We start from the raw sequence: 20163 nt of genomic DNA on the forward strand, positions 1-20163 counted from the left end.
AACCCACCCACATACACATGTATATACATACACGTCCACACACGCAAATATACATACCAGTACATCTCAATGTACACACATATATACACACACACAGATATATACATTTATACTATTTATTTATTTTATTTTGCTTTGTCGCTGTCTCCCGCGTTAGCGAGGTAGCGCAAGGAAACAGACGAAAGAATGGCCCAACCCACCCACATACTCATGTATATACATACACGTCCACACACGCAAATATACATACCAGTACATCTCAATGTACATACATATATATATACACACGCAGACATATACGTATATACACATGTACATTATTCATACTGTGTGCCTTTATTTATTCCCATCGCCACCTCGCCACACATGGAACAACAACCCCCTCCCCCCTCATGTGTGCGAGGTAGCGCTAGGAAAAGACAACAAAGGCCACATTCGTTCACACTCAGTCTCTAGCTGTCATGTAATAATGCACCGAAACCACAGCTCCCTTTCCACATCCAGGCCCCACAGAACTTTCCATGGTTTACCCCAGACGCTTCACATGCCCTGGTTCAATCATTGACAGCAAGTCGACCCCGGTATAGCACATCGTTCCAATTCACTCTATTCCTTGCACGCCTTTCACCTTCCTGCAACAAGTCTAGATCACACAGTTGATACCTTGTATATATTATTTACTCTTTTATATTTCTATGAATCTGAGGAAACTATTTTTCTCTATTTTCCTCCTCTGGGCTTCCACAGGCCTCAGGTTACCAAACTTTCTAAACGCAAAGAGGAAACACCTGAGCAGGTGAAGCGGGGTACCGCTGTTACGGTTATAGCCCTCAACACTATACATGTGACATCCTAGTGACAAATACGAACGAAATTTTCGTTTTACATTCGGATTCCAATTCACAACTCTGCGGATCCCAGTCGTAGCTTTCTGTATAGGTGAGATATTGCGGAATGCTGATAATACAAAGGTCGAGGTAAAGATCTTCCAGATAACGGGGACAGTGCACGATAGTAATGGGTCTTCGTCATCCAGAGAATCATTCCCAAAGTGTCACTCGTCCAGCAGACAGGGAAGAGCTGAGTTGACAAAATCTGGCGGTGTGTCTTGCGTGAGTATATATGCATAAACGCCCATATACATAACACATACATACACATATAGAGACATATACAGATATACATATGTACATATTCATACTTGCTTGCCTTCATCCATTCCTGTCGCGACCCCGGCACACAGGAAACAGCATCGCTACCCCCCGCTTCAGCGAGGTGTATATATATATATATATATATATATATATATATATATATATATATATATATATATATATTTTTTTTTTTTTTTCCGCTGTCTCCCGCGTTTGCGAGGTAGCGCAAGGAAACAGACGAAAGAAATGGCCCAACCCACCCCCATACACATGTATATACATACGTCCACACACGCAAATATACATACCTACACAGCTTTCCATGGTTTACCCCAGACGCTTCACATGCCCTGATTCAATCCACTGACAGCACGTCAACCCCGGTATACCACATCGATCCAATTCACTCTATTCCTTGCCCTCCTTTCACCCTCCTGCATGTTCAGGCCCCGATCACTCAAAATCTTTTTCACTCCATCTTTCCACCTCCAATTTGGTCTCCCACTTCTCCTCGTTCCCTCCACCTCCGACACATATATCCTCTTGGTCAATCTTTCCTCACTCATTCTCTCCATGTGCCCAAACCATTTCAAAACACCCTCTTCTGCTCTCTTAACCACGCTCTTTTTATTTCCACACATCTCTCTTACCCTTACCTTACTTACTCGATCAAACCACCTCACACCACACATTGTCCTCAAACATCTCATTTCCAGCACATCCATCCTCCTGCGCACAACTCTATCCATAGCCCACGCCTCGCAACCATACAACATTGTTGGAACCACTATTCCTTCAAACATACCCATTTTTGCTTTCCGAGATAATGTTCTCGACTTCCACACATTCTTCAAGGCTCCCAGGATTTTCGCCCCCTCCCCCACCCTACGATCCACTTCCGCTTCCATGGTTCCATCCGCTGCCAGATCCACTCCCAGATATCTAAAACACTTTACTTCCTCCAGTTTTTCTCCATTCAAACTTACCTCCCAATTGACTTGACCCTCAACCCTACTGTACCTAATTACCTTGCTCTTATTCACATTTACTCTCAACTTTCTTCTTTCACACACTTTACCAAACTCAGTCACCAGCTTCTGCAGTTTCTCACATGAATCAGCCACCAGCGCTGTATCATCAGCGAACAACAACTGACTCACTTCCCAAGCTCTCTCATCCCCAACAGACTTCATACTTGCCCCTCTTTCCAAAACTCTTGCATTCACCTCCCTAACAACCCCATCCATAAACAAATTAAACAACCATGGAGACATCACACACCCCTGCCGCAAACCTACATTCACTGAGAACCAATCACTTTCCTCTCTTCCCACACGTACACATGCCTTACATCCTCGATAAAAACTGTTCACTGCTTCTAACAACTTTCCTCCCACACCATATATTCTTAATACCTTCCACAGAGCATCTCTATCAACTCTATCATATGCCTTCTCCAGATCCATAAATGCTACATACAAATCCATTTGCTTTTCTAAGTATTTCTCACATACATTCTTCAAAGCAAACACCTGATCCACACATCCTCTACCCCTTCTGAAACCACACTGCTCTTCCCCAATCTGATGCTCTGTACATGCCTTCACCCTCTCAATCAATACCCTCCCATATAATTTACCAGGAATACTCAACAAACTTATACCTCTGTAATTTGAGCACTCACTCTTATCCCCTTTGCCTTTGTACAATGGTACTATGCACGCATTCCGCCAATCCTCAGGCACCTCACCATGAGTCATACATACATTAAATAACCTTACCAATAATACAGTCACCCCCTTTTTTAATAAATTCCACTGCAATACCATCCAAACCTGCTGCCTTGCCGGCTTTCATCTTCCGCAAAGCTTTTACTACCTCTTCTCTGTTTACCAAATCATTTTCCCCAACCCTCTCACTTTGCACACCACCTCGACCAAAACACCCTATATCTGCCACTCTATCATCAAACACATTCAACAAACCTTCAAAATACTCACTCCATCTCCTCACATCACCACTACTTGTTATCACCTCCCCATTTGCGCCCTTCACTGAAGTTCCCATTTGCTCCCTTGTCTTACGCACTTTATTTACCTCCTTCCAGAACACCTTTTTATTCTCCCTAAAATTTAATGATACTCTCTCACCCCAACTCTCATTTGCCCTCTTTTTCACCTCTTGCACCTTTCTCTTGACCTCCTGTCTCTTTCTTTTATACACCACCCACTCAATTGCATTTTTTCCCTGCAAAAATCGTCCAAATGCCTCTCTCTTCTCTTTCACTAATAATCTTACTTCTTCATCCCACCACTCACTACCCTTTCTAATCAACCCACCTCCCACTCTTCTCATGCCACAAGCATCTTTTGCGCAATCCATCACTGATTCCCTAAATACATCCCATTCCTCCCCCACTCCCCTTACTTCCATTGTTCTCACCTTTTTCCATTCTATACTCAGTCTCTCCTGGTACTTCCTCACACAAGTCTCCTTCCCAAGGTCACTTACTCTCACCACCCTCTTCACCCCAACATTCACTATTCTTTTCTGAAAACCCATACAAATCTTCACCTTAGCCTCCACAAGATAATGATCAGACATCCCTCCAGTTGCACCTCTCAGCACATTAACATCCAAAAGTCTCTCTTTCGCGCGCCTGTCAATTAACACGTAATCCAATAACGCTCTCTGGCCATCTCTCCTACTTACATACGTATACTTATATATATCTCGCTTTTTAAACCAGGTATTCCCAATCACCAGTCCTTTTTCAGCACATAAATCTACAAGCTCTTCACCATTTCCATTTATAACACTGAACACCCCATGTATACCAATTATTCCCTCAACTGCCACATTACTCACCTTTGCATTCAAATCACCCATCACTATAACCCGGTCTCGTGCATCAAAACACTAACACACTCATTCAGCTGCTCCCAAAACACTTGCCTCTCATGATTTTTCTTCTCATGCCCAGGTGCATATGCACCAATAATCACCCATCTCTCTCCATCAACTTTCAGTTTTACCCATATTAATCGAGAATTTACTTTCTTACATTCTATCACATACTCCCACAACTCCTGTTTCAGGAGTACTGCCACTCCTTCCCTTGCTCTTGTCCTCTCACTAACCCCTGACTTTACTCCCAAGACATTCCCAAACCACTCTTCCCCTTTACCCTTGAGCTTCGTTTCACTCAGAGCCAAAACATCCAGGTTCCTTTCCTCAAACATACTACCTATCTCTCCTTTTTTCACATCTTGGTTACATCCACACACATTTAGACACCCCAGTCTGAGCCTTCGAGGAGGATGAGCACTCCCCGCGTGACTCCTTCTTCTGTTTCCCATTTTAGAAAGTTAAAAAATACAAGGAGGGGAGGATTTCTGGCCCTCCGCTCCCGTCCCCTCTAGTCGCCTTCTACGACACGCGAGGAATGCGTAGGAAGTATTCTTTCACCCCTATCCCCAGGGACAATATATATATACATACATATATATATATACATACACATACACACGCACATATACACACACACACATATACATATATATACATATGAAAAAAGTAAGAAATAATTTAGAAAACTGAAACTTCTAGCTTGAAATGAAATGAGAAAATGAATGTCACATAATGGTTCAACCTCTGGCTATGGAAAAGGGAAATGTATAATCTATTTATATATAGTATATCATATATATTATATTATATATATTATTTATATATATATATATATATATATATATATATATATATATATATATATATATATATATATATATATATATATACATACAAATGGATGTGTATGTAGCATTTATGGATCTGGAGAAGGCATATGATAGAGTTGATAGAGATGCTCTGTGGAAGGTATTAAGAATATATGGTGTGGGAGGCAAGTTGTTAGAAGCAGTGAAAAGTTTTTATCGAGGATGTAAGGCATGTGTACGTGTAGGAAGAGAGGAAAGTGATTGGTTCTCAGTGAATGTAGGCTTGCGGCAGGGGTGTGTGATGTCTCCATGGTTGTTTAATTTGTTTATGGATGGGGTTGTTAGGGAGGTGAATGCAAGAGTTTTGGAAAGAGGGGCAAGTATGAAGTCTGTTGTGGATGAGAGAGCTTGGGAAGTGAGTCAGTTGTTGTTCGCTGATGATACAGCGCTGGTGGCTGATTCATGTGAGAAACTGCAGAAGCTGGTGACTGAGTTTGGTGAAGTGTGTGAAAGAAGAAAGTTAGGAGTAAATGTGAATAAGAGCAAGGTTATTAGGTACAGTAGGGATGAGGGTCAAGTCAATTGGGAGGTAAGTTTGAATGGAGAAAAACTGGAGGAAGTAAAGTGTTTTAGATATCTGGGAGTGGATCTGGCAGCGGATGGAACCATGGAAGCGGAAGTGGATCATAGGGTGGGGGAGGGGGCGAAAATCCTGGGAGCCTTGAAGAATGTGTGGAAGTCGAGAACATTATCTCGGAAAGCAAAAATGGGTATGTTTGAAGGAATAGTGGTTCCAACAATGTTGTATGGTTGCGAGGCGTGGGCTATGGATAGAGCTGTGCGAAGGAGGATGGATGTGCTGGAAATGAGATGTTTGAGGACAATGTGTGGTGTGAGGTGGTTTGATCGAGTAAGTAACGTAAGGGTAAGAGAGATGTGTGGAAATAAAAAGAGCGTGGTTGAGAGAGCAGAAGAGGGTGTTTTGAAATGGTTTGGGCACATGGAGAGAATGAGTGAGGAAAGATTGACCAAGAGGATATATGTGTCGGAGGTGGAGGGAACGAGGAGAAGTGGGAGACCAAATTGGAGGTGGAAAGATGGAGTGAAAAAGATTTTGTGTGATCGGGGCCTGAACATGCAGGAGGGTGAAAGGAGGGCAAGGAATAGAGTGAATTGGATCGATGTGGTATACCGGGGTTAACGTGCTGTCAGTGGATTGAATCAGGGCATGTGAAGCGTCTGGGGTAAACCATGGAAAGCTGTATAGGTATGTATATTTGCGTGTGTGGACGTATGTATATACATGTGTATGGGGGTGGGTTGGGCCATTTCTTTCGTCTGTTTCCTTGCGCTACCTCGCAAACGCGGGAGACAGCGGCAAAAAAAAGAAAAAATATATATACATATATATATATATATATATATATATATATATATATATATATATATATATATATATATATATGAACAAAGAGCATATGAACGCGCACTTTTATAGAACATACGTGTCCGCCGTTTCCCGCGTTAGGTACTGCTAAGAACAGACGAAGAAAGGCCGTGTTCACCCACATTGATTCTCTAACTGTCATGTGCAGTGCACTGAAACCACAGCACCCTATCCACAACAAGGTCGCACATGGTTTTTCCCGACCTTGCTAAACCTAATGAACTTGCTTTTATTCAAATTTACATTCAACTTCCTCCGTTCGCACACTTTCCCAGATTCAGTCATCAACTGCAGTTTCTCACTCGAATCCGCCACCAGCAAAAACAATTGACTTACTTCCTAGGCCCCCTCATCCCCTCGAGACCGCTTACTCACACCTTTCTCCAAGACTCTCACATTTACCTCCCTCTCTGCCTCATTTATGTAAAAAAAAAAAAAAAAAAAAAAGCAATCAGCCATGGAGACATCACACGCCTCTTGGAATCACTCAATCACCTCTCTTCCAACTTGTACACACGCCTTACACTCTTGATAAAAACTTCTCACTGCTTGTAGCAGCTTTCCTCGCACACCATATATGTCTAAAACCTTCTACAAGGCATCTCTATCATTCCTATTAAATGCTTTCTACAGATCCATACATGCCACATATAAATCCTTCTGTCTCTGTAAGTGCTTCTCACGCACATTATTTAAATCAAGCACCTAACCCACACATCCTCTACCACTTCTGAAACCACATTGTTCCTTCCCAATCTAATGCTCTGTACCTGCCTTCATCCTTCCAGTCACTCCTCTTGCATACAATTCACCCGGTACCCTTAACAAACTTATATGCATATAATTTGAACAACATCTTTATCCCTCTTGCTTTTGTACAATGGCAATATACATGCGTTCCGGCAATCTTCAGGCTACTCATCATGATCCATACAGAAAAATCCTAACTAACCAATCAACAACAAAGTCACTTCCTCTCTCAAGAAAGTCAACTGGAATTTCATCCATTCCAGCCGCCCTGCCATATTTCATTTTACGCAAGGCTTTCACCTCCATCTTCTCGCTTCTCCAAACCACTCTCTATGACTCTTGCTTCGCATATCTCATTTCTCCGGCGAAAACACCGAGACGTCTGCTACCCTATCATCATACACATTCAACAGTCCTTCATAATACTTACTCCATCTCCTCCTTGCTTCGTCACTGCCTGTCACCACATCCCCGTTTTACCCCTTCATCGATATTCACATCTGTCCACTTGTTTTTCACATACTATTAATCTCCTTCTTATCCTCCCAAAAATCTATTGATGCTCATCCCAACTCTAATTCCCTCTTTTTGAACCTCTTTATCTTCCTTGACACTCTGCCCTATTTCTTGTATATCTCCCAATCATTTGCACCCCTTCCTTGTAAGTACCACCTATATTCCTTTCCTTTCTTTTTCACTAAAAACTTTATCTAATCACTCACTATGTAATTCAACCGGGCCATTTCCCACCTTATGCTTACCATCTCCAACCTTATGTTTGCTACATGCATCTCTTACACGTGCCATCACTGCTTCATTAAGTACTTCTCATTCCTCACCCACTCCTCTAGCTCCGTATACGTATCTCTCTTTTGCACTCCTAACAATAAGTATGTAATCCAGTAATGCCCACTGACCATCTTTCCTTCTCATATACGTATACTTGCGTATATCCCTCTTTTCAAACCAGGTATTCCTAGTGACAAGTTCTTTTTCAGGACACAACTCCAAAAGCTGTTCACTATTACCATTCACACGACTGAAAAATCCATATGAACCCCAATTATACCCACACTTTTCACTCATCCACTAACAGCTGACTTGTACAGCTTCGAGAGATTTGTAAGCTTTCAACTCTTCCTTGAATAATCACTCTGTAAGAGCAAGATATCTGGTACGTATATCTATCGCCCATCAGTTTAATCTTATCCTGCCTTCGTTTGGGCATCTGAAATACCTCAGCGTCACACTTAGGTGTCACGTCTTCACCAGCGTATTTGTTTTACCATTCCTACGTGGCTTTGTAAGTGGGGTCAGGAATGTGTGTCACAAGAAACTACAAGATTCGTAGACATTCCGCGACAACAACAACAAACCGACAGGTAAAAGCTGCCTGATGTCTGAAGCTGTGTCGTCCACAAGTACCCTGCCGACCGTCGCGCATCCAATGTCAACGAGGGAGTTCTTTTTACCTGACACGTCCAAGGCATCTGCGTGCATCTGCGGTGCGTGCCTGACACCGGCGCAGATATGACAGCCATCGCACTGCATCGGCTTGGTCTCCGCCAGTCAGGCCTCTCCTTTCCGCAAGACGAGGTTCTCGTGGCAAACATCAGTATATCGTCGCGTGTGGGATCATTCAAGGCAATTCTCACCCTGAGAAATGCGTCAACCGACACCACCGTCGACGTATTCCGAGACATACATGACGCACTGCTCTCCTGATATGATGCCAGAGCCATCAAGATCATCTCTGTTACTATCCCAAGCAGACTGAGTCGCTCCACAGCCGATGTCCGGCCGATGTTAACCCTGATGTCCCCAGCGCCGAGCAGTTGGCCCGCCCATGATGATCCACTTGCAGGAAGAGGTATAGTCCTTTGCACTCGACATTCCACGGGCCATCTCCCTGGCCATCCAAACATGGCCCCAACATTACGCAACGCCGCCATGGAGGTCACCTCTGGCTCCTCTGGCAGCTTTAGCTAGCAGAAGAGGCGCAGCCACTCACCTTCATCATGCCGTGGGGACGCTACAAGTTTCCACGTGGCTCCCATGGCATTCGTGTCCACAGAGGACGAATTTTACAGCACTTGAAGGCGTCGTCAATAACTCTGCCAAAGACGTGGTCGACATACTCGTCTGGGACTCAGCCTACAAAGTCCACCGTCAACATGTCCGGTAGATCCTTCAAACGATGCCACAAACACGGCATAACCATGAACCGCAGCAAGTTTGCGTATGGCAGCCAGTCTGCTGAGTTGTGTGGGTATGGCATCACAGCCGAGGGTGTGACTGCAGACCCAGGTAAGATGAGTGCGATCGCGGATATCCCCACCAACATCACGGACCTCAGGTCATTCATGGGTCTCGTGAAACAGCCAGCCAGCAGACTTCACCTCGAGCATAACAACGGCGGCAGACACCCTCCGCTCCCTCCTCAGGCCCAGGAATGATTTCGTGTGGACCCCCGACAACCACACACCATTCGAGAAAGTAAAACAATCCCTGGCCTCGACTCCAGTTCTCGCCCACTTCGATCTTACCCTTCCTATAGTTCTGCAGACTGACGCTTCACGTCTGAAAGGCGTGGGCTGTGCCCATCCTCAGCACCACAGTGACAATTAGAGGCTGATGGCAGTGTAGCTCTCGTTGTCTATGCGACGTGCAGACTAGATATGCTATTGTGGAGTTAGAAATCGTGGCCGCTGTGTTGGCCATGAAGACGTATCTGTTGGGTTCACCACACTACGATCTCGTCATCGATCGCAAGCCGCTGGTGCCCATTATAAACGATTAGATAACTAAATGCTGTGGAGAACCCACGTCTCTAGTGTCTGAAGGAGAAGACGACATAGTTTTCCTTCACGACAGTGTGGAGTAAAGGGAGAGAGCATCCAATCTCCGACGCGCATTTGTGGATGACCCGACCCTGGCTGACTTCGAGTCAGTGGCGAATTTCACTTACTTCTTACGCAGCTGCATGATGGCCAGGGCTGTCTCGTCGATTTGAATCCCTTGAGCAATAACGTCTGAATGTGTCTGGCTTCAGAGACCAGCATATTACGTTCTGACATCACGGTGCTCAGGGCAAGTAGTGAAGATAAGGAATCAGAGATAATTAAGCTGTCTGTGGAAGTGGTTTCTATCTGCTCAAGGACGATAAGTATATCGAACAATTCAGTGTGTAGAGTAGATGTCCAGTTGTTTATTGCATCATTTTTCTCTAATCTATTACCATTGGGTTGGATCACAATGGCAGCACTGCCTGCCCTCCCAGTGGCAGAGTCGCAGGAGTCTAGAGTTTCTGTATATGTTCAAGAGCACTGGTCTTAGCTAAGTGTTGAAGGTAACGATTATAAGTAATCAGTATCTTCGTTGCATAAGTAGGTGTGGTGACGTCAAAGGGAATTATCTGCCAGGGAGGCAGGAAATGTTGCTGCTTCCTAATTTTTTACGAATTATGTGCACCAAAAATTGTCATGTGGTTGGCTGTTCTTTGGATCCATTCAGATTCACTTGCGCCATGGCATATATGGTTTAACAATTCTTTGGAGACAACACTATCTGGATCACTACGCAGAACTGTAAGTCCTATCATAAGACTTTGTGACCCCCGGTTATCCTTTTGCGCTGCCGCTCACAGGATGAGCATGGGGTGCAAAATAAATCTGCTGGGGACACCGGCACATAATCAATGTGTCGTCGCGTCCCCTCGATCACCTCCGTGACCCCCGTCATCCAGGACGACACCTGCCGTCAACTCCACCACGCTGTTATCGCAGGTTTTCCCACGGACGGGAAAAAAGTCCCAGCAGCACTACGGGGCTACGGGAAAATACGAGACAGCCTGGCTACTGACGAAGGTCTCGTTCTTCACGGCGCCCGGCTATGCCTCTATGTCTCTGGGAGAGTCGTAAGGCGGGACAGAACGCTGAGGCAAAGTGCGGCACGAATCATCCTCCCGTGTCGCACTTTGCCGCATCGATCTGTCCCGCCTTTACGACTCTCCCCGAGGCATTGAGGCCACGGAGCGCCGCGCCTGGCGGACGGCGTGGTGACCGCGTGAACACCGTGCACGCACATGACGCGTGCTAGACCCTACAGCCATTCCAGGTAAAGAATGAGTGAGCCGCCTCCATCCCCCCGACCTTTCAAGGGCGTCTGTGCTGACCTGTTCTCGCAGGCAGGAGGGAATTTCTGCTGTATGCTGATCGTCTGTCTGAGTGGCCACACGTTGGCGAATGCGGAGAAGACGCAACATCACGAGACACCATCAAGCTACTCCGCACCTTCGTAAATATGGGCGTACCTGTCCGTCTCCACACGGCCGGTGGACCTCAGTTCTCCAGCTTCGAATTTCGTGCCTTCCTCAAGCGTTGGGGCGTGACTCACCACGTCTCATGACCGCATTACCCGCCAGCCAACGGTTATGCTGAGGCCTGTGTGAAGTAGGTGAAGCACCTCATCGTCAAGAGCACCAATAATGGCTGCCTAGACGGCCGGTCACCCGCTGCGTACAGCCGTGACAGCACACCGCCGCTCCTGAGTGGCAGGACGCAGCGGACGAGTGTGATGCAGGACAGCTCACACTGCAGCAGAAGGCGGAGGAGTACTATTACAACACCGCCCACTCCCAGCCCTACCCAAGCTTGGTGAGCCTGTCCACATACAAGATCCCGTCACGAAGCGTTGAAACACAGCAGGGACATATGTAGGCATAGGTCGCCACAGGGACTACCACATGAAGCTCCCCAGTGGTAGAGGATGTTGGAGAAACCGCTGTTTCATGAGGCCACATCACATACCCTTCACCACCAATCCAAACCCGCCTGCCTCCTCCCCACACGCTAGTGACGACGGGAAGATAACAGCCTGCGTGGGAAGTGAGCATAAGGTTCGTTTTTGCCTCCAACTTCCCCCTCCCCTACACACACACACACACACACACACACACACACACACACACACACACACACACTCACACACAAACACACACACACACACACACACACACACACACACAGACCACCACCCAGACGTAGCTACCGCGGACGTAAGCCAGTAGATCGCCTAGACATCCAAGTCCGCACCAGGTCGGAGTCTCCCAAGAGGGAGCTGAAGGAAGTTAATGTAATGCATTTATTCCCTTGTATAACATTACGTCTCATGTAGCATTACACGTAATGTCCATAACGCAATGTATTACGCTCGTCTCCTTGTCTGGAAGAGCGTCATGCCCTACGTCAGCAGAAGCAACTAGTTCTGGGGCAGTCAACACACTCCCTCGTGTCTCACTTGACCTCACCTGTGTATCTTGTTTGTTTGTGGATAAACTCACTGGTCATGTCTTCACCTGCGTCTTTGTTTCATCGTTCCTATATCCAGAACATATTCAGCGCAGCATTGTTAATATGTCTACAATTCGGCTTGATCATCATCTGTCATTCTCTGGTAGCATATCATTCTTTTTAACCAAAGATCAGAACGTCGCGGTAAATCATGTAGCTTTCTCAACCAGAGGTCTCGCCTTGGCCACGCTGCGGCAACCTCCCAGCAGTAATCACCCCGTGTGACCACCATCTTGAAGTGAACAAGAAGGAATTTCTTTATCATCCACATCAGGAGTAGTTCAGACCTGGAAAGTTGCGAGCTCAAAAGTTCATCCTTACTATTATCTTTTATAACAAAATGATGCGTGACGTGTTCAAGTTCATTCTGCCTTCTGACGTTTCTAGGAAAACTTTCTTCAGGCATGTTGATCCTTCATGGTATGTTTTTTACCTGTTTACCGTCCGTCGTGTTGCCGGAGGGAGTGGAAGGTGGGCAGAGGGCATTGGCTCTCCCACCCTTGTCTTCTACTGCATTTAAGGGAATTACATCTTCCTCAGTGGTGTTAGGGCCAGACTAGGCTTGGACCTTAAGTCTGCATATAAATGTAACTCAGTATAGTTCAGTATTAAGACAAATTACTGTCATGTCATGATACATCCTAAATAAGAATATGCTCATGGAGTTACGCATCTGGAGGTTGATACACGAATGTGAAGGGCATTATGTAAGAGTAGTGCTTGGGTCGGCTACATGTGACTCTTATAACAGTCCATAATCAACAAATTTATTACTTATTCTTCAAAATCGCATTAGACCTTTTGTTATTTACTCAGGTATGCACTGGGACAGCAAAAACGCCCATACAGTCATATAACTTGCTAGTAGTAATTTTGATGAAGGGAACATTTACGGTCACGGGACGTCTGGTCATTTTGATGATATTATCCCAGGAATCCTTAGTGTAACCTGACGGTTGAAACTGGTTCGCTAGAATTTAATGATATTCACAAAAGGTGTCAGGTTTCACGAATGACATAACTACGCCTCCCAATCTGTCCCTCTCTCTCCTCAGAATCATGCCAACGGCCAAGGTGATTGCAGTGGTGTTGGTGGGGGTCGTGGTGTTTAAGTTCTATGGGTGGGAAGAACCCGACCCCCTGCTTGTCCACACGGCACAAGGCACCGTCAGGGGCATCAAGGAATATTCTGAGAAAGGAAATCCTTTCTTCTCCTACTACTCTATTCCCTATGCCAAGCCTCCCGTAGGGGAACTACGCCTCCAGGTAAGAGAAGCCTCTTATAAATCTGATCGTATGTGAGCACTCATTTTTCCTGTAGTTTGTTGTCACAAGGTTGTCAGTGAGGGTGTCATGAAACTCCTTTGCATTGTCCACGTCCGTCAGAAAGTAGTCTCCGTGATAAGGCGAATCAGTCACGTTGGTCTTAACTCTCTCTCTCTCTCTCTCTCTCTCTCTCTCTCTCTCTCTCTCTCTCTCTCTCTCTCTCTCTCTCTCTCTCTCTCTCTCTCTCTCTCTAAATATCAAAACCGACCCCCCCCCCTCTAAGACCAATATTATTACCCCTAAATTTAAAAGGGTGGATTTTAGGGGGGGAGGGGGGGGCTGCCTAGAGGAACTATTTGCCAGCTTTAAGCGTCAGTTTATGCACCGTCAAGTCGTATTCCTCCCCATGCACGATAGAAACAATAAAACCAACAACAAGCTTGAATGGTACTCTTAAGATATCACAAGAGATATACGGCGAAAAATGGATTCTATAAGCTTCAGAAATCAGACGACTTACCCAAATATTGCAACGCGATATAACACAATCAGAAGACAGGTAAAAGACCTTATCAAACAAGCCAAGAGAGAGTATGAAGTGAGCTTTGTAAGAGACAGTAATAGAGATCCTAAAAGATTTTATAGATATATCAGTGATGAGAAACATTTAAGTGGCATTGGACCCTTAGTAATTGAGTGTGGGGAACCCACTGTGGACGATAAAAGCATAGCAACAGCCCTGAACAAGATTTTTAGTTCTGCTTTTACGCTAGTAAGCAACGAAACGAATTTTGAGATAGTGATGAATAGCACTCACACGATACAAGAATTTACCGTCGCGGTGAGAGAAGTACGAACACAGATACATAAGTCGAAGACTAATGAAATCCAAGGTCCTGATCGTTTCTATCCATGAGTAATTAAAAACGTCAAACACGAACTTGCCGGACCATTACCGTATATTTTCAATTCATCTCTCCAGGATGGAATAGTCGAACAGGACGGGAAACTGGCAGACGTCATTCGTATATACAAAATGGGAAGCCGCGATCTGCCTGGCAGTTATCGTCCTATTAGCCTTACATCAGTTATATGTAAATTTCTGAAGTCGATTATTAAAGACAAAATGGTAGCCTACCTTGAAGAACAGAGCCTGATCAATAATACACAGCATGGCTTTAGAAGGCGCGGGTCATGCTTTACAAACCTCCTTGAATTTTACCATACATCATTCAATACCCACGACAAGACTAAAGCAATAGATATATATCTGGGGACTTCCACAAAGCATTCGACAAAGTCCTCCACATCAAATTGATGCATGAAGTCTAGGCCTTGGGGATTACTTGTTGCATAGGAAATTGGATTGAAGCTTGGTCATATGACAGGAATCAGAGTCGTAATGAACGAGAAATCATCACTGCGGTCACCTATTACTAGTGGAGTACCCCAGGGATCCGTACTTGGGCCTATACTTTTTATCAAATACATTAACGATATTGATGTAGGGCCACAGAACCTAGTGTTCAAATTTGCAGATAACACAAACATCGGCAGTGCCATATTGATATAAGAATATAGGCTAAGATTACAAGAGGATCTAACTAAATGTCAGCAGTTACAAGTTGGAAACCTCAACATAAAACATGATTACGAACGGATGGGACACAGGATAAAAGACACCTCTAGGGGTGAGGGATCTAGGGGTTACTGTCTCCAACCACTTCAAATTCTCTCCAGAAAGCAAACAGGATGTTAGAATTCATTAACAGAAACTTAACGTACAAGAGCAACAATGATGTGATACTGCCACTATACCTAAATCTAGTTAGACCATACCTTCGAATATGCAGTGTAATTTTGGACCCCCATTTAAGCGAGGATATTCTTAAATTGGAAGCCGTGCAGCGAAGAGCAACTGCATTGATTTCTTTCTTGCGTAACAAATAATACGAGAGAGACTGCTAGAATTAAACTTGTTCTCCCGAAGCAAGAGGCTCCTTTGGGGTAAATCAGTAGTTTTAAAATACTTAAACGATTCGACGACGTCCATATTCAATATTTCTCCTTACAGTAGCGCCGGCATTACCGACGAGAGACATGGACTAAAACTAGAGGTCACCGAGTTTTCTGGACTGTCCGAAATATTCTTTTTACTAGCGATATTGTTCAGAGCAACACCTTGAATATCCTCAATAGTGGGCTTGATCATCACTTGTCACTCTCCAGTATTGAATAATTCATTTAATCAGTCATCATAACGCAGTGGTATATCATGCTACCTTCTCAACCACTCATCTCTACCTGGCCATGTTGCGGTACATTGATTAACCCACGTCACCTGCTTTGAGAGAGTAATTGAGAATGATTGTATCATTCTTCACCACCAGGAATAATATGGTCAGTGGAGAGGCTGGAGCTCACTTTCATCGTTATTATTATCTTTATAACAAAACGTGAAGGGATGCATGACATATTCATGTTTATTCTACCTTATGACTTTCCCATGAAAAAAGATTCCTCTCTGGAAAATTAACCTTGCAAGGTATTCTTCTGCCTGCTTTCCAGTTTTCAAGGGAACTGCATTTTTTCTCCAAGTAGTGTCAAGGCCAGACCACCTCCTTGGACCTTGTGTCTGTGGTGGTCTATGTATCTGTGTAACTCTCTCTCTCTCTCCTTTCACCTGTGTCACAGGCACCTGTGGCCATCATCAGATACAATTACACATTCCCCTTCAATGTTGCGCCACACGTATGAAAAAAGATGTATGAACACTGAATTGCTTTTCCTCGATCCCCATTTCCTACACATAACGAAATTATACACTTTCTTTAGTGTTCACTGATAAAGTGGAATACAACACATCCACTTGTGCTATGTTCTGTTCATCTCTGAATAGTAAATCCCCGGGGATACGAAACATAAAGAAAAAGTCTTTGGTGGATGGAAGTGGTTTTACACGCCGCGGTGGGCGGGGTTCCAACCCACACACTGAACCACACAACAAGTGGAAGTCGTAGACTCCTGTCCACTCGTACGTCTCATGCACACGTCAGAAGTGCAAAATCTCTTCATCAGATATATTCTTCAGACACGAACATGAGAGAGAGAGAGAGAGAGAGAGAGAGAGAGAGAGAGAGAGAGAGAGAGAGAGAGAGAGAGAGAGAGAGAGAGAGAGAGAGAGAGAGAGAGGGAGAGAGAGAGAGAGGGAGAGAGAGAGAGAGAGAGAGAGAGAGAGAGAGAGAGAGAGAGAGAGAGAGAGAGAGAGAGAGAGAGAGAGAGGATTGCTGCATCACTTGGTGAGATATATTCTCACAAAATGAGTCTCTGGCGAACTACCGACTAAAATCAGTTCATCTCACCTGATCCATCACACAAAAACAACAGAGAGCTGATGTTTCAGCTACTGTTGTCCACTCATTATACATTTTTTTTTCCACATAATTTCTGCCGGATTTGTTTCTCCTACCGAAGACTTTGTGCAACCACTGGCAACCGATCTGACCTGCAGGACCCTGTTGAGGCGGATCCCTGGGAGGGCATCTGGAACGGGACCTCCCAGCCAGAGCCGTGCTTCCAGATATCACTCGTGAAGCTGAAAATGGGGACGATGACTGACGAGGACGTGTTTGGCTCGGAGGACTGTCTTTACCTCAACGTCTTCACGCCCATGGTAAACCGGGAGGATAAAGCTAATGTTTCATTTCTAATTATTTTACGAGTAATAGCCTACCAAATGTTGACCGGCATACAGAATGCAAAGGGTTTAGGTAAAGCCACTGGCAAGTGAACACACAGAACCTGAGTGTGAAGTTCTTGTGAACTTCTTTAACGGGGTGTTCTTCAATTTTTTATGTTGGCTATGATGGCTTGGGCAACTGACGCCGTGATCAAGGTTATCTCAATATATATATCCGTGAATAGGAGAGAGAGAATACTTCCCCCGTATTCCCTGCGTGTCGTAGAAGGCGACTAAGAGGGGAGGGAGCGGGGGACTCGATATCCTCTCCTCCAGTTTTTAATTTTCCAAGAGAAGGAACAGAGAAGGGGGCCAAATGAGGATTTTCTCTCAAAGGCTCCGTTCTCTTGATGGTACCTCGCTAAAGCGGGAAATGGCGCGCGAAAGAGAGACTTTTGGATGTTAATGTGCTGAGAGGTGCAATTAGAGGGAAGTCTGATCATTATCTTGTGGAGGCTAAGGTGAAGATTTGTATGGGTTTTCAGAAAAGAAGAGTGGATGTTGGGGTGAAGAGGGTGGTGAGAGTAAGTGAGCTTGGGAAGGAGACTTGTGTGAGGAAGTACCAGGAGAGACTGAGTACAGAATGGAAAAAGGTGAGAACAATGGAAGTAAGGGGAGTGGGGGAGGAATGGGATGTATTTAGGGAAGCAGTGATGGAGTGCGCAAAAGATGCTTGTGGCATGAGAAGCGTGGGAGGTGGGTTGATTAGAAAGGGTAGTGAGTGGTGGGATGAAGAAGTAAGATTATTAGTGAAAGAGAAGAGAGAGGCATCTGGACAATTTTTGCAGGGAAAAAATGCAATTGAGTGGGAGATGTATAAAAGAAAGAGACAGGAGGTCAACAGAAAGGTGCAAGAGGTGAAAAAGAGGGCAAATGAGAGTTGGGGTGAGAGAGTATCATTAAATTTTAGGGAGAATAAAAAGATGTTTTGGAAGGAGGTAAATAAAGTGCGTAAGACAAGGGAGCAAATAGGAACGTCAGTGAAGGGCGCAAATGAGGAGGTGATAACAAGTAGTGGTGATGTGAGAAGGAGATGGAGTGAGTATTTTGAAGGTTTGTTGAATGTGTTTGATGATAGAGTAGCAGATATAGGGTGTTTTGGTCGAGGTGGTGTGCAAAGAGAGAGGGTTAGGGAAAATGATTTGGTAAACAGAGAAGAGGTAGTAAAAGCTTTGCGGAAGATGAAAGTCGGCAAGGCAGCAGGTTTGGATGGTATTGCAGTGGAATTTATTAAAAAAGGGGGTGACTGTATTGTTGACTGGTTGGTAAGGTTATTTAATGTATGTATGACTCATCGTGAGGTGCCTGAGGATTGGCGGAATGTGTGCATAGTGCCATTGTACAAAGGCAAAGGGGATAAGAGTGAGTGCACAAATTACAGAGGTATAAGTTTGTTGAGTATTCCTGGTAGATTATATGGGAGGGTATTGATTGAAAGGGTGAAGGCATGTACAGAGCATCAGACTGGGGAAGAGCAGTGTGGTTTCAGAAGTGGTAGAGGATGTGTGGATCAGGTGTTTGCTTTGAAGAATGTATGTGAGAAATACTTAGAAAAGCAAAAGGATTTGTATGAAGCATTTATGGATCTGGAGAAGGCATATGATAGAGTTGATAGAGATGCTCTGTGGAAGGTATTAAGAATATATGGTGTGGGAGGCAAGTTGTTAGAAGCAGTGAAAAGTTTTTATCGAGGATGTAAGGCATGTGTACGTGTAGGAAGAGAGGAAAGTGATTGGTTCTCAGTGAATGTAGGTTTGCGGCAGGGGTGTGTGATGTCTCCATGGTTGTTTAATTTGTTTATGGATGGGGTTGTTAGGGAGGTGAATGCAAGAGTCTTTGGAAAGAGGGGCAAGTATGAAGTCTGTTGTGGATGAGAGAGCTTGGGAAGTGAGTCAGTTGTTGTTCGCTGATGATACAGCGCTGGTGGCTGATTCATGTGAGAAACTGCAGAAGCTGGTGACTGAGTTTGGTAAAGTGTGTGAAAGAAGAAAGTTAAGAGTAAATGTGAATAAGAGCAAGGTTATTAGGTACAGTAGGGTTGAGGGTCAAGTCAATTGGGAGGTAAGTTTGAATGGAGAAAAACTGGAGGAAGTAAAGTGTTTTAGATATCTGGGAGTGGATCTGGCAGCGGATGGAACCATGGAAGCGGAAGTGAATCATAGGTTGGGGGAGGGGGCTAAAATCCTGGGAGCCTTGAAGAATGTGTGGAAGTCGAGAACATTATCTCGGAAAGCAAAAATGGGTATGTTTGAAGGAATAGTGGTTCCAACAATGTTGTATGGTTGCGAGGCGTGGGCTATGGATAGACTTGTGCGCAGGAGGGTGGATGTGCTGGAAATGAGATGTTTGAGGACAATGTGTGGTGTGAGGTGGTTTGATCGAGTAAGTAATGTAAGGGTAAGAGAGATGTGTGGAAATAAAAAGAGCGTGGTTGAGAGAGCAGAAGAGGGTGTTTTGAAATGGTTTGGGCACATGGAGAGAATGAGTGAGGAAAGATTGACCAAGAGGATATATGTGTCGGAGGTGGAGGGAACGAGGAGAAGTGGGAGACCAAATTGGAGGTGGAAAGATGGAGTGATAAAGATTTTGTGTGATCGGGGCCTGAACATGCAGGAGGGTGAAAGGCGGGCAAGGGATAGAGTAAAATTGGATCGATGTGGTATACCGGGGTTGACGTGCTGTCAGAGGATTGAATCAGGGCATGTGAAGCTTCTAGGGTAAACCATGGAAAGTTGTG

At 44.8% G+C, this 20163-nt stretch overlaps 1 protein-coding gene across 1 annotated transcript in view; it reads left to right on the plus strand.

Moving 5' to 3' along the window:
* Positions 1–1006: 1006 nt before the first annotated feature.
* The window catches only part of LOC139753906 (carboxylic ester hydrolase-like), a 41763-nt gene continuing 22606 nt past the window's right edge, over positions 1007–20163 (plus strand). The window contains exons 1-3 of the mRNA XM_071670864.1: positions 1007–1112; positions 13477–13687; positions 17199–17360. Of these exons, the coding sequence (XP_071526965.1) occupies positions 13481–13687; positions 17199–17360 (369 nt within the window). The 5' untranslated portion in view covers positions 1007–1112; positions 13477–13480. The remainder of the gene's footprint in view (positions 1113–13476; positions 13688–17198; positions 17361–20163) is intronic.

This window comes from Panulirus ornatus, chromosome 16 (genome assembly GCF_036320965.1).
Source record: "Panulirus ornatus isolate Po-2019 chromosome 16, ASM3632096v1, whole genome shotgun sequence".
NCBI lineage: Eukaryota > Metazoa > Arthropoda > Malacostraca > Decapoda > Palinuridae > Panulirus > Panulirus ornatus.